Raw genomic sequence first — 14,857 nt, 5'->3', positions numbered from 1 at the left:
TCATAGAGTTAAAATTTAATTATGTTTCTTTAGAATAATATGATCAGAATAATAAGATCTTCGTGTCAATTCAAACGGATTGAAAATTGGAGCACTTAAATTTTTAATCATATTTTTTAATATATAAACGGTCTAAAAAAATTAAGTGCGCTAATTTTTAATTCGTTTGAACAAATACGAAGATCTTATTATTCTGATCATATTATTCTAAAGAGATATAATTAATTTTTGTCTATAGGGCTCTCATAATCACGTTTCTGATCTACAGGATCCTAAATAAAGAGCATATACTTAATTATGAGAGCTTTAGAGACAAAAATTAATTATGATACTTTAGAATAATATGATTAGAATAATAAAATATTTGTATTTGTTCAAATGAATTAAAACTTGGCGTACTTAATTAATTTTTTTAGACCGTTTATATATTAAAAAATATGATTAAAAAATTAAGTGCTCCAATTTTCAATCCGTTTGAATTGACACGAAGATCTTATTATTCTGATTATATTATTCTAAAGAGACATAATTAAATTTTAACTCTAGGGCTCTTATAATCACGTTTCTGCTCTATAGAATTGCAAACGAAAAGTTTGGTTTTTCTTTCCTTCCCAAAACGGTGCCGTGTGAGGTGTGGCAAGGGCTGCTGCCCATGGTGGGCAGTGGGCAGCAGAGCCCCCGCGTCCCAGCCGTATCACCCTAATCGTGTGGAGTAAATTCGAAGCTATTGAAACTGATTGGATATCATATCATATTTATTTGTTAACCACAAAGTTGTGAAATCTGTTCCGTACCTGCCGGTACGTATTGTACCAGTGCTTAAACGGAATACAAAAGACTCAAGATCCGTTCCGATTGAAATACTGGCCTGTTCCGGCCAATACCGGATGTACCAGATGACGGTCTATTTCAGACATTTTCCGGTGTTCTGGACGGTACAAAATTACCTTCTCTCTCTTTTTTTATAACATAAGTTGTGGGGCTCTAAACTAATTAAAAGAAACTTATGGACTTATACATGATTTTCTTTGATTAAGATCACAATGGAATCCTGACCTATTTCATAACTTTGTTTTGAGTCTTTTTAGATAATTTTTTGCTGCCATTTGTTTCACGAAAATGGTTTTGCAACCTGGTAGATATATATTAAATATATATAAAATATTAATTGCGATAAATCCGAAACAGTACCGAGATATAGCCCGGTACTGATACGTATCATTCCAGTAGTAAAAACAATACGCTTACCGGTACGGGATTGACAACTTTGGTTAACCATCACCTAATCTGATCAATAAAAGGAAAAAAAAAAACTATAGTCTACAGTTCCTTCATAAGCACGTGAAGGAAAAGAAACGAAAGTAGATGAGATACGTAATACTTTATGAGACAAGAGAACTGGTCAACAAGCCTAAACGGCCTTGCTATTTATTTAAGTACTTAGATATCTGTTCCACGGATTAAGCAAAAAAGTGCTCTCATCTTATGCAACATAGTCATGCCAGTCACCAGAATAAAACTGAAATGTGCCAAAACTAGAAATGCCGAAGTTGGATAGCAATCCCCACCGTCCATTTCCTCTTACCTCATCGACAGATGCAAGAAAATCTCCACTTACTATAATAAATAGCCTCATCGACAGATGCAAGAAAATCTCCACTTACTATAATAAATAGCCCTGGTTTCTTGAACTAATATATTACAAGTAGAGTACCCATCAACGGAAACAATGCATGATAACATCCAGGGAGAACTAACACTGAGAGAGAAGAAATGGAATTAGGTGGTTTCCAATCAGCAAGGAAACAGGATGGGAGAGGGCTCTCTCTGCAGCTTGCCTTCAGATAAATCTAGCTTCTTCATCTTCTCCTCGCACCAAAATAGCTGCTCTTTAGTTATCCTTACCATCCTCAGAACCCTTGACATAACTTTAACATCAATGAGGCTGAAAAATAGCTCCACTCCATCTTGCGTTGCTGGCCACGATTTGTTTTTCCAACCTTTCATCCTTTTGCGCAGTTCCTTCAGTTTCATCTCTTTCTGCAGTTCAAAGAGACTCAGCCATTGGACAATTTTATTTAGTATCAGAAATCAAAATAACTGAAAAAAAAAGGATTGCTATTTCACTTAAATTAATTAACTTGAAAACTAAATACTCTTATGAGTCAGTAACAAAATCTCAGCTGATGAATCACCATTCTGATACTTTCAAAACATAATTAATACATCAATAACATTAAGTTCAGCACAGCGAAAATAGAAAATTCAGAGCCGCAATTGAGGTAGAAAATTAATTAACTTGAAAACTAAATACTCTTATGAGTTAGTAATAAAATCTCAGCTGATGAATCACCATTCTGATACTTTCAAAACATAATTAATACATTAATAGCATTAAGTTCAGCACAGAGAAAATAGAAAATTCAGAGCCGCAATTGAGGTAGCCAAGTCATTTCATAAAAGGTCTGAGAGCAAGCTCTTCATGTGACGGCTGGTATACTAATTATGTGCAATCTACATGTTGTGACCGGTTGTAACAGTAAAATAAAGTACATGATGATGAGATTGAAGTCACCTTCTCAAGTGAAGATTGAACCTGCTGGAGGGGAGTAGCCAACTGGTTCTGACCTCCAAATATATTACGAACACCACTTGATCTTTTCTTGTCCGTCTTAAGGAAAAGGTGGAACGTGAAGATTGAACTCTCCATCACTGTAATTAGATCTGTGGCAAGTACAGGAGAATCTGACTCTTCTCCTTCCACCCCTTTTTTATCTGAACCTAGTAAGATTTCATAAAGCTTAAGAAGCCAATCTCAAAGACCACTTCATACTCACTATAAAAGAATTACTGCGTAACAAACAAATAAATGAGCTGGCAACTATAGCTTTAAGTTTTCTTTCTTCCTTTTTTACCAGATAAGTAGAGCTTTAGTTTCACTACATAAAGCAAGAGCTCAAGCTGGATCCTATGACGGATCAGGATACTCGGATACAGGGAAAACAAGTGTCTAAATAGGATCCAAATACTTTGTACGGAATATACCTTGTATGTTTGGAACCTGTAACAGCTTAGGAAATGAACTCCTCGATCGAGCATAAATTTCTGCACGGAGACCCTGTTCAAAGGGTTCATTTTCAATGTACCTTTGTAGCAAAACCTGGAACTGCTGAAACTGCTGAGCACTTTGATTGAAGCACGTGGGATTTTCAGGTTGACAAGAGATATTCTGACTCAAGGTTGTGTATTGGCTGTGGAGTGCTTCCCAAGTCAAGCATACTTGAGCAACATATGCAGTTTCCAGATCCAGGAGGGGGTGGTTCTCTGGCTGCTGCAGGTGCTCAGTTTCGTTATCAGGTCCTTCTATCCTTTTCAGTGAAAGGCAGCGAAGGGGGGACGTGAGCTTCTTAGATGCAGATCTTGGGGATGGAGTTGCAGGCATATGATGGGAGCCTGCAATGCAAAGCAGAATAATACTAATGAACTAATAGACAACTAATATGCAGCAGTCAAACGACTCAAACCCACTCAAAGGAAGAAAACACCATATCTCAATCATCATAAAATTAGCATGCAGGGAGGAACTTGCAATTACCATAAACAAACACTAGCCACAAGAGAAATATACAACATCCAGTGTCATAAGCGGATGAACAATGAGGCAGAATTAGGTCAAGTAATAAAATTTACAAATGCGTGACCAGTCTAACCTAGTCCAATGCAACGGTAAAACATGCCACAATGCAAAATAAACAACACCATAACTCTGGAGTAGCTGTTTACTTACCAAAAAAAAAAAAAAAAACTCTGGAGTAGCTGCAGTAACCTCTCAACAGAACCGACAAAGGTATCTGTGAATTGCGTGTGCTTAATGCTTTTATGTTAAATACAGTCAGTAGCCACAAGCCAGTCACATAGGTAAAAACTTCAAGACGAGGCATGCATACCACATATCTGTCTTACAGTTTCACCAATTAAGGTTGCAGCAGTAAAAGTGGAGTCTGGGAGCAAAAGTACACGTCAAAACTATAAGGAACAGAACAATGATGATAATTCATTCCCCATCAGTCCCCAAAGCTGCTTAAACATTATTGGAAACAGCCGACAAAATTCCATAGATTGTACATGCGGGGAAACCATAATTTAGAATGTCCAAGGTAACATATTTGAAATTCTGAATGGGAAAAAATGTAGATGGCTGCAAGAGAGCACTGAGCTTGAACATGGGGCAATAAACAAAGTACTCTTCTAGAGCTGAATTCCAAAACAAGCCACAAAACACAGAATGAATTTCAGTTGATCGTTTATATGCAAACCAATGATTTGACATGCAAAACCAAAGGGAAATTGATAAATTGCAAAAGGTTAAGTTACCCTTCACCGTGTATTTCCATTTACTGCAGCATGCCCTACGGCTAGAAGAACACTACCATGCCTTCTTTCACATGGAGTTAAAGAGGGAAGTGCAAATTTCTTTCACATGGAGTCCCCTAGGAGACAGCTCGGCGGTTCAATTGCCATAAAAGGACCCAAGTACAAGTTTGTATAACTAACCCATTAAAAGAACAATTAAAACGCTTATCTACAATCCTTCATAACAATTTCCCTGTAAGATACGATAAATCTACAAACTTAGTGATGTAATCTTCCTATCTTCTTGTAAAGAAAACCCTATAAGCACATAGCCTTCTTCAATGAAAGGCAAACCACAGCCACCCCCAATTGCAACCACCACAGCTTTCCATCTGCTACAATAACTGATGCCTTGTTCATTTCCCTTTTTGAAAAAAAAAATTCCAACTCAAAAAATACTCATTATCTTTACTTCCAATCATTACTCTCCACTCATTACCCCTACTTCCAATCATTACTCTCATAAAAAATTTCTCAAAAACTCATCCAAACACAGCATAATACTCTCTCATATCTAAATGCATATGCATGCCTACACAATCTATCTACCACTATTAAAAGATCGAAGAATCCACAATGTTTTCTACTCTTTCTGTTCCAAAAATAGTCCTAAAGAAACTATGTAAATTACTAGGGTGATTTGCTACGATTACGAAACAACACATCCAATCAATCAGAAACCGGCGTGTTTAGCGGTGAGAGTTGTTCTATAAATTTCAAGACCTACTCTTGCCCTTGCACTGGCCTCCATTCCAGTTTAATGCTAACGAATCTAAAAGGACCGCTCACATCGACGACCCTAAAGCAACAAGAATTTATAATCACCTGCAATTGTGCACAAGGGTTTTGGTGATGACGAGATGTATTGTTAGATTCAAGTATTACCTGATTTGGGAGAACGTTTAAAATGCTTATAAGGTCTCTATCTTTAGATATCTCATTTACTTCTCCTTAAGCGCTTCTTCATTCCTCTATCATGAATGTCTCACATGACGGAAAATAAGACCCACCACGATCTTGTTGATAAAAAATTACATTTGCTTACTTAGTAGGCTGTATGTCCAAAAATCTTATCTCCGTTTAATCTTAGATTCACTTTGAAATAACTAACTCAGCAGGCAAGGTGAGCTCCAAGTGGAAAACTCAAGCTAGGTTCTTAGATTGTCAAACAACAATAAATACTTGTTCCAATTTTGGAACTAAAGTTGTTCTAATGAAGTTTGCCGGCTCCCTTTCCGTAAGGATAGGATAAATAGACCTCACTAAGATGGTTGTTTATGACAAGTTTTTGGAATAACATGTCACCTATACTTTAGCTGTCTATAACAGATTTTGCCCTGCCATTGGTCAGGCGTTTATTATGAGACATGAATCGATGTTGTTATCCTGATTGATCCACCCCCACATCACTGCACGAGACATAAAAGCCACTTTTGTTAGAAATGCTATACACTCTAGTTGCGACTATTTAACCATTCCTTGGAACTCACATGTCCGTTGAATCTTATCTCTCGATTTTTTAACCTCCTAACAAACATTGTGATCTAACGGAGATCAACATACGAATCTTCAGCGTAAAGCTATCAAAAAGCAACAGTTAGCTCAGCATGAATGATTTCACAATACATGGCACCAACAATAGATTGATCTCAAATTACTTAGTATTAAGTGAGCATGCAATTGGCAACAAGAGAATTTTATTACCAACTTCATTTAGCTGCTGAGCATTCAACCGATCAAAGAATAGCATCTGCTCACAGTATTTGTCATATGCAGCATCGAACCCACACCACGGCTGTCGACTTTCTGGTTCGGCATCTCTCCACTCACTAGAGCTCGTCTCCCCCTGCTCCTCTTCTTCCTCATCTTCCAGGCCTGATTCTTCAGGTATCAACACCATAAAACTGTTTCTTCTCAGTTCTTTCAATCTCCTCTTAACCTCATCCAGGATAAAATCATCATCCTCCTCCTCAGCTTCAGTGGCAGGATCAACATTGACAGATTTACCCAAATCATCACTTTTATCATTCTTTGGCTCTTCTAGAGTTGGAACGGACTTATTCTCAGCATCCTTATCTAAGTTGGATCTGTGGGCTTTCCTAAAACTCTTCACTTTGAATAAATCCATCCCCAATTTCTGCTTTTGCCAAAAAAAATTCAGCTTATATTACCCTTGAAAACTTGGAGTTAGTTCTTATCAATTGCAGAAGCCGAATTCCAGAGACTAGAAGCTTAAAAAATTCACTTCACCTGGCAATGCCCCCAGGCTATGCAATCACCTTACTCATAAGATGCCTCATTTTCCTCTAATGAAATCAAGACCCCCAAATTCCGCAAAAAAAATGCTCAATAAAGTTCCCTATATCAACCAGTTTCAGCTAGTCTCGAATATACAAAAGATCCTGAAGAGTTTCAGGTAAATCTTACTTTCCAAAGCTATTCAAACCAAAGTACTAATTTTAAAGCCTCGGAATGCCGATGGAACACAGATACCTATAAAAACAGTAATCGCAACATTAATCCAAGGCTCACAAACAAAAACAAAAAAAAGAAAGAAAAAGAAAGTAGAAACAAACAGCTTCACAGAAGGTACATTACCATGAAAAGGAGCATTTAAGAAAACAAAAGAACTTTTATAGGAGCTAAAGTAGCAAGGACAGTGATGGAAGCAAACCCCACGTATCGATCACAAGGGTTATGATAAAAATTGATTCACAGCACCGCGCTCAAGAAAGCACGCATCTGGGTGGCATTGCTGGGAAAAGATGAGACCATGCACGAGGAGGAATGTGCGAGTGAGACCCTCAACAAAACCCTAGAAATGGAACTCTGAAGACCAAGGAGAGAGAGAGAGAAGAGAGACAAACAACATTGGTAATGGGGAGAATCTGGGAAATGTGGAACGAATTACTAATTGATTCAAGCCCGTATCCCAACAACGGAAAAAAAGTAGAAATTCATTAAATGAGGACTGGACTAGACTAGATTAGTACTATAAATGAAGAGGAGGTAGGGTGTGGTGGAATTTTGGCGCTCTCGATTTTGGAGTTGAAGCAAGCACGAAACCCCAAGCCAATGCCATGGCCGTAGAGAATATTGTCAGGGAAATAAACACTCCCCTCCACAGTCCACTCCCCTCCCTGACTCCAAACAGGAAGCCGCGAAAAAGAAACAAAAAATAAACAATTCCCTCTTTTGATTTGTAAGTCTGGTGAATTACGATATTATCCCCTCCCACTGTTTATCAGTTTGCTTGTTCATTCCTTCTGGACGGGGGAGATTTTGGGTTTTAAAATGCAATCACTCTTTCTTTTCCAGGAAAAAAAATTAGTCATTAAAATTGTAAGTTGGTCAACGAAAGGTAGATTATCAATCTTGTTTTTCATCATAGAACATGTACACCAAGCAATAGATATTTTACCTATTCAATAGTCTATTTTTTTCATTTTATCTATTCAAATTTCTCTTTAACTCCATAGCAATCATCTCTACTATCATCTCTATCTTTATAAAATACAATATAAAATATTATTCAATTACAAAAGAAGGGAGAGAAAGGGGAGACCATAGCCCATAAAATAGTAAACTAATCTTTTGATGGTGAACAATTCGTTGCTATATTTACCGAGCACGGGGCTGAAGCAATTGTACCGAGGAGCTTACCTAATTTGGTGCATGGTGTATTTCGTATTTTGAATAGCTAAAGTAGCTTGTGTACATACTCTAAACAAAAAAACTACTTAGCAACTTTTTCACTTATGGTATGTTTGGTTGGAATGAAATAGTCATTCCAATGTTTAGTTCACTATTGAATAATGGAATGATGATTCCAAATGGAATCACTATTCACCTTAGTAAAAATGAATTGTCATTCCATCCAAAAAACTAATGAATTGTTATTCCATTTATTTGTCACACCAAAATTACTAGTGTCACTCTAACATTCACTATTGCCACACCAAAAATTACAAATGCCACTCCAAAAATTACTATTGCCGCTCCAAAAAATGCTATTGCCACTTCAAAAATTACTATTGTCACTCCAAAAAATTGCTATTACCACACGATTCCATTGGAGATGAGAATGACTTTTCCTAAGCACAACCAAACATGAGAATGGGAATGATTATTCCATTCTCAATTCCTCCAATTCTATTACATTCTTAATTTCATTCCTATTCACATTACATTCCATCCTTAGAGAATTGAACTTTATTTTTTCTTATTTCACTTTTTCCAATTTCTTTAACGTGATAAATGGAAAAAAAAGTAATGGCAGTTGCATTAACATTAAATCAGCTTGATTGGAACCGCTCATATTTTAAGACCCGCAATATAGCACTGCATGCAAAAAATCAGCTTGATCAGAAGTCGATAGATATATCAAAATTTGGAATTTTGGTTTATAAAATGGACGATCTAATTTCTATCAATAATAATAATAAAGATAAACTATCCATTTTACAAAGTAAAATTCAAATTTTCATACTTCTATCGATATCCGATCAAATTTATTTTTTGCATGGGTACACTACTATATGAGGTTTACAAGATGAACGATTTAGATCAACAATAAATACTCTTTAGGACCGAAAAATGTGATGGTGAAAAAAGGGTTTTCCACCGCCGGTGGAAAGAATTTAATCTCAATCGACGAACCTTTGCTTATCCGCAGTTGAGTTGTTTGCATGCAGGCAACTTATATTAATTTTTCATTTTGCTTCTGCAACTTTCTACTTTTTCGCGGGCATGTATAAGAAGAAAATATGGCCAAACTAAATCAATACTCCTATTAATAGCAAATTTACAAAGATTGATTGTTAGGAATTACTATCCAACACATTGAACAAGAGTTCTACTATTCCCGAGATCGTGTAAATCCACACCTTAATTTGATCTCCTCATCTGTTACGGAAAAGCCTTGTGATGAAAAACAAGCCGTTGGTTTCAAGTGGATTCACAAGATCTATCTAGATAGAATAAAGCATATGACTCATTACAGAGATACACAATTTAAGTACTAGTTGCTAAGAATATTGAGTCAAACCCATACATAGTGATAAAAAAAAAAACGATTCGCCAAGAGAAACACTGTGCTGCAATACAGTACAATTTTATTGCGCTAGTCGCTAGAGCATCCAATACTTGGCATCATCCAACCATGTTGCTTCACCCTGTGGTTCCACCAAACAAGACAGTTCTATACACATTTATAAGGCGTTCACCGCATATGCCATAACAGCTAGTAACCTAACCAAGCAGATGGTATTGGCTGAAATTTATGCTTTGCACACGCCAATACGTCGTAATAGTCATCGTGATTGAAGCAATCGCGGAAATCTGTGAAGAGTTTCTCAAACACCCTCCACTGGACTTTTTGTGATCTTGTGTATGGATAGGGTAGAAAAACCTGCAGAGTTTAGCATCAAATATAATTAACAATGACTAGCAGAACTAATCTGCACACAACATTGCAAGTTCCACTTCAAACAAAATAAAGAATGAGGGGAGCAGCCGGGGGATCTAATTCGTGCAGAGCTATTTTGAAAGGCATAAACCCCCCATCAGTGGCAACACAACCACTATGGTTCTTGCTTACTAGGGCTTTCCCTGCCACTATTTTGGAGCGGGGGTGCAAATTTTGTGCAGTTTCCAGTAATGCATAATAGGCAACAGCCATAGTGATATTACCCTATCTATGTTCATTTTCATTCATACATGCTCCTATTTTCTAGCGGTGATAGGGATAATCCATAAATGCCAAATGAAATATCCCACGTCCACATGGGGTGTGGGTCCCAACTTATCAATTCAATGTGGAGCCCACACCTAATGTGAATGTGAAGTACTTTATTCACTAATTCCTGAAGTATCGGAAGCTTTATTCTTTCCTCTTACCCCAAACATGTGTAAATGCATCTATTTAACATACGATCAACAGTTTTAGCAACCATAGTCAATGAATGAAAGGAAGACAGGATGAAGTGAAATTTTGCTTACATCTTTCTCTAACGCCAGGCGTTTAAGTAAAAGAAACGTGTGCTCATTTTCCTCCAAATTGTCGATAACAGATAACCAGATTTGTGAAGCAAGCTCATACGCCTTGTCTCGTGTTTTGCCACAGGCAATAAACTGATCTGCTCAAGAGCAAAGGTAATTCCAGTAAGACAGTACTCATGGCAGCAAGGTTTTGGTCAAGCCGGTTATCCAGAATAAAGATCAGGGAAACAATGGGACTACAGTTTACTTATCGGAGTTTCTTGAATTAGCATTTTGCAAAACGACGGTATATGGAAGCAACACCAGGCTGCCGGCCCCCAGAAAGCCCAAGGCCGCGGGCCACTACAGGGAAAACTCCAGCAGCTCCGGCTCGAATTAATCTCAAGCAGGTTACTTCCTCGAAGACCAGAAATTCCAGCCCAAATGTGCTGGAGCACTGTAGCAGAAGAGTTTCACCCCAGTTGGATATACCCAAATTTTCACCAACTTGATTTCCCCAAAAACTAAATAGAAAGACACAGGTTTTCCAATGGAAATTTCCACACTTTCAAAGCATTTAATAAACAGAACCTTGTGTCTTATGGAGATGGGACCCATTGCTTGAAATTACAATTAGTGCATGCCATGGTTTTCTATACTCAGAGAAGACTTCGTGACTGAGTGTTCTATGGAGTCTGAAGGTTCCAGAGCCATGAGGAATGGAGAGCAAAGGTGGTCTGTGGAAGACATCCAGATTTCAGTGTACTGAGATGGGGTTGTTAAGTCCTCCAATTTTGAGGCTGTATTGACTCACAAAATTTTGACTCCTGATTGATAATAGATTAGGGGATTCGTAGAATAGTCGATGCATTGTATATAAGTTTTTTCTTTTTCTTTTTTAATCCGCAAAAACGCCCCTCGGGCCTACCATTTTTAATAGTATGAGAAATGCTACCCCATCCTAGTCCTTCTGCACTGCCTCAAAGTCTTGCTTCCATTACTCAACAGAATAATGCCATTACAAATCAACATTTTGTAAGTACATATTTCCATGCTAATAGGTATGTACTTAAACACGAGAATGAACAAACCAATTTTTTTAATCCTCGGTTTCAGATAGGATCCATCTGAAAACATGCATATAAGCTAATTTTATTGGCACCACATTGGATAACGTAAGGTGTCCAAACTTTGTAAATACAGTCACAGAGCAACAAATGCCAACAAGCAACGGGGATGTCAAATCGTTTGCACTATTGCAACCCTCATGTTGGGTAGTGTCATTCGAAATTCACGGCTGACCAAGAAGAGGCATTCTAATCAGCAGATACAAAGTTAAAATTCCAAAAGCAAACTATCGGGAAAGGAAAATGAAAAAAAGAGTCAAGAGCACACCTATAATAGTCCCATGAAGTATACCAGCAGGAGTAGGCATGGTTGAAATTTCGAGTTGCTCCTTCAAAAACAAATAGATATGGCCCACTATCTCATGATTCTCATCCAATGCAGTATCAAGTGAAAAGATGTGCTTACTGATATATAAAGCAGTATACCTCCTGCGAAAAAAGAGAGAAATATCTGATAGACCAAGTCACTTAGAATATGAAAGAAATGTAACTTAACGAAAAGCAAGCAAGCCTGAATATTTAAAAATTGCCGTCACAAATAGATCACACTATCATATTAGGACCCAACAGAAGTTATAGTTTTTGGTTGTTAAATTACAGAGCAGATTAACAAAATACGACATTACGATGCTGAGTTATTAATTGTTTGCATCAATGAAAAAATCACACCTTGCTCAGATGTTTCAGTTCTTACTTTGGTCTTCGAAAATAGCTTAAGTTGGTTACTTACAAAAAGACAAAAATTCTGGTGACCACGGTCAACATCCACGGAAACAGACAGAATAAGAGAATTATGTGTGACTTCTTCAAATGAAAACTGACGCCATGGTCATTTAGTATTCGAGAAAAACCCTTTAAAATTAACAAAAAGAAGGACGTTGAGGTTACAGTAATGAGGTAAATTTGTTTCATAAGAAGATTTAAACTTCCTATCTTCTTTGCAAACGAACGACAAGTAAACAAGAGATAGAGTAGGGGAAGGGAGAGAGGACATTCATTTGAAAAATACCTTTTGCTCAATCCTCGAGGGATAGGCCCAGGCCACCTTTTAGCATGGCCAGCAAAAGGAAAATTTCTGAGAAGGGCAGCATTCCACGGACATTCTCCTCGAAACAGGTTAGCCCACTGCTTCTTCACACAAGATAATTGCACCCATTCCGACATGGGAACCCGGATGAAGATTTCTATTAGCAGGTGATCTGGAAGCTTCCCAATTGGATTATCAGCAAAAATGGAAGTGATAATTCTGCTACTGTTGGTCATTAGGCTATGGAACTGCTCAATACATAAGCAAACAACAGAGTCAAATTACTCATCAACAAAAAATAATAAAAACAGAGTCAAATTAAAAGGAGTTTTGAAAGAGCGGGATTCTTTATGACCACTAACAAGTAGGCCAATTCATCCACAACAAAATCAAGTTGCCCAAAAAAGTGAAAAAAACCACGTCAAACAATAGACATGAAAACAACTAGAGTATAGTGATGAGGACACAAAAAATAAAGAGAACAATACAACACACGAGACAATGAGTTAACGATTTCCTGAATTGATGATTGCCTTGGTTACTTGCTCATTCATCGCCAACAACTCTGCTACATGAAAATCCTTTGCTTTTCAACATCACTTGTGTAATATGTTGACCCATCGAATTATTAAGAGTTGAGCAACATCTCCAAGACTAAACTACATAAGAGAACTCCTTTCACAACAGTCTTTGCAATCTGTTTTGTCAGACAGTAAGACAAGTCTACCAATCACCATACGCGGTTCCATAGCGCCAACTATTTACTATAGACTTTCTAGTGAAATCATAATATATATTCCATTATATTTTCCTATGAAGCTGCAGAAGAAACTAATGGATCAACTCCATATCAGAAACAGACTAATGATGGACAAGAAGAACAAATCTATCTCTTACAAACAGTTATTCCAATTGTTACCTTCATCATCACATCATCATCATCATAACTACTTGCACAAACAGAGAAACTGTACCCAATGAAAAATTCAAAGCCTTAAGGGAGAGGTGATCTAAGGATACTATGCACAATCTCAAACAACTCACACAAAAAATAATAGAAACCAGATATCAGCTTTATCAATCTTAAGATTGCACTATTCTTTCGTATCCCCCTCTCACTAATTCCCCGAGTGTAAAGAAAAAACAAACAAATAGAGTTTCATCACATACAAGGGCACAAAGCTATACTTAATTTTATCAAATGTTAAGCAGTTAGTGGAATCTAAATAGAAGAGATTTAATAATCCTCAGGTAAGGGTCGCTCTGGCTCATAATCCCCAAAGGCGGCTGGTAATAAGAATGGTTCTAACAATCCATATTGCGAAAGATGTATGGGGTCTTATTTTGCTTAATGAAATCCGAGCTCAAGTATGGTTTACCAACAGGAAATTAGAGAACATTTGCAGAATCATAAATGTTTTTTCCAACCAAAATATTATGATACAAGCTACAACATCAGCACAAAATCAAGACAGAGCAACAGGCTTTAAGTTTTTATTTTATTTCGATTAACTTCAATAATAAGATGATATTCTAGCGCAAAATGTTACCCAAGAAACTTATTTTTGAAAATTTTCTGATCAAGTGAAGCAGTATACCCCAGTCCCCTCCAATTAATAAACTAGATAATTCGAAACATTAGGAAAGGATAATTACAACTTCAACACTCTCAAAGGGAATGATAATTACCAGCCAAATAACTCTCCAGCACAAAATCTGAAGCACTAAGAAGATTCACCTAGAAAGATTAAATTGAGACACGCAAAATAACGTTGAATTAAGAAGATCAAGAAAACAAAACTTGAAAATTCGATTTAGAACTTGAAGTGAGAACAAATACGAAATTGATACCCGAGAGAAGGAGTTGAGCGGACGAGAGTTACTCTCTTTCAAAGCTTGCAGCTTGCAACTTGCAACTGATAGAGAGCGAGGGGGGGGGGGGGGGGGGAGAGAGAGAGAAAAGAGGCGGCAGCTGGACGTTACCACACATCGTTTTCGTACCAAAAGAAATAAATACTTATTTTGAAATAAATATTTTTTTTATAATTTTGAAGTTTAAAATAATTGACTTACTGAAATTTAAAAATATGCAATATGAATATAGTTTGAAAGATCGATGAGATTGTTAACATGGTGCAAAAAGATTTGGAAAAATATTTTCGTAAGCACATCATTTTTAAGCTTGAAAAATTGAAAATAAGTAAAAAGAAAGTTTATAGAATGGGGCTAGTCTTGGATATTATTGCATGATACGGATGTGTACATGTATAGTTTTAGATTAAAAAGTTAAGAGTAATTTTTTTTTGTCTTT

The 14,857-nt window shown here is 36.9% G+C and overlaps 2 protein-coding genes across 7 annotated transcripts; both read right to left on the bottom strand.

Annotated features, from left to right (window-relative positions):
* Positions 1–1,597: 1,597 nt before the first annotated feature.
* LOC131336075 (uncharacterized) lies at positions 1,598–7,587 on the bottom strand. Of its 4 annotated transcripts, none has more exons than XM_058371717.1 (6): positions 7,012–7,587; positions 6,664–6,906; positions 6,118–6,550; positions 3,046–3,453; positions 2,576–2,781; positions 1,598–2,040 (listed from the first exon to the last, which is right to left on the bottom strand). In XM_058371717.1, the coding sequence occupies exons 3-6, from the start codon at positions 6,539–6,541 to the stop codon at positions 1,795–1,797; spliced, it is 1,284 nt and encodes a 427-aa protein (XP_058227700.1). In that variant the 5' UTR covers positions 6,542–6,550; positions 6,664–6,906; positions 7,012–7,587; the 3' UTR covers positions 1,598–1,794. The 4 variants fall into 4 exon arrangements, with proteins under 4 accessions (XP_058227700.1, XP_058227702.1, XP_058227699.1 ...); XM_058371719.1 differs by having other exon boundaries at positions 2,576–2,775; XM_058371716.1 differs by having other exon boundaries at positions 6,118–6,906.
* Positions 7,588–9,384: 1,797 nt separating this feature from the next.
* On the bottom strand, positions 9,385–14,534 carry LOC131336074 (uncharacterized). 3 transcript variants are annotated; one of them, XM_058371713.1, is made up of 6 exons: positions 14,398–14,534; positions 14,236–14,284; positions 12,529–12,794; positions 11,788–11,948; positions 10,414–10,550; positions 9,385–9,823 (listed from the first exon to the last, which is right to left on the bottom strand). In XM_058371713.1, exons 3-6 carry the CDS (start codon positions 12,780–12,782, stop codon positions 9,656–9,658), a joined length of 720 nt encoding a protein of 239 aa, XP_058227696.1. In that variant the 5' UTR covers positions 12,783–12,794; positions 14,236–14,284; positions 14,398–14,534; the 3' UTR covers positions 9,385–9,655. The 3 variants fall into 3 exon arrangements, with proteins under 3 accessions (XP_058227696.1, XP_058227698.1, XP_058227695.1); XM_058371715.1 differs by having other exon boundaries at positions 14,236–14,280; positions 14,334–14,411; XM_058371712.1 differs by lacking the exon at positions 14,236–14,284 and having other exon boundaries at positions 14,398–14,531.
* Positions 14,535–14,857: the final 323 nt, after the last annotated feature.

The sequence above is a fragment of the Rhododendron vialii genome, chromosome 8a, assembly GCF_030253575.1.
Source record: "Rhododendron vialii isolate Sample 1 chromosome 8a, ASM3025357v1".
NCBI classification, from domain to species: Eukaryota; Viridiplantae; Streptophyta; class Magnoliopsida; order Ericales; family Ericaceae; genus Rhododendron; species Rhododendron vialii.
This window is presented reverse-complemented; position numbering and strand designations above follow the sequence as displayed.

Coding starts and splice junctions, on each gene's coding strand:
- LOC131336075 (XM_058371716.1), bottom strand. CDS start 6,541: ATGGATTTATTCAAAGTGAAGAGTTTTAGGAAAGCCCACAGATCCAAC. Junction 2,782..3,045: donor ACAGGTTCCAAACATACAAG/GTATATTCCGTA, acceptor AAATCTTACTAG/GTTCAGATAAAAAAGGGGTG. Junction 2,041..2,575: donor TTCAATCTTCACTTGAGAAG/GTGACTTCAATC, acceptor TTTGAACTGCAG/AAAGAGATGAAACTGAAGGA.
- LOC131336074 (XM_058371713.1), bottom strand. CDS start 12,782: ATGACCAACAGTAGCAGAATTATCACTTCCATTTTTGCTGATAATCCA. Junction 10,551..11,787: donor ACTTCATGGGACTATTATAG/GTGTGCTCTTGA, acceptor GCTCTTGAGCAG/ATCAGTTTATTGCCTGTGGC. Junction 9,824..10,413: donor GCCTGGCGTTAGAGAAAGAT/GTAAGCAAAATT, acceptor TAAACTCTGCAG/GTTTTTCTACCCTATCCATA.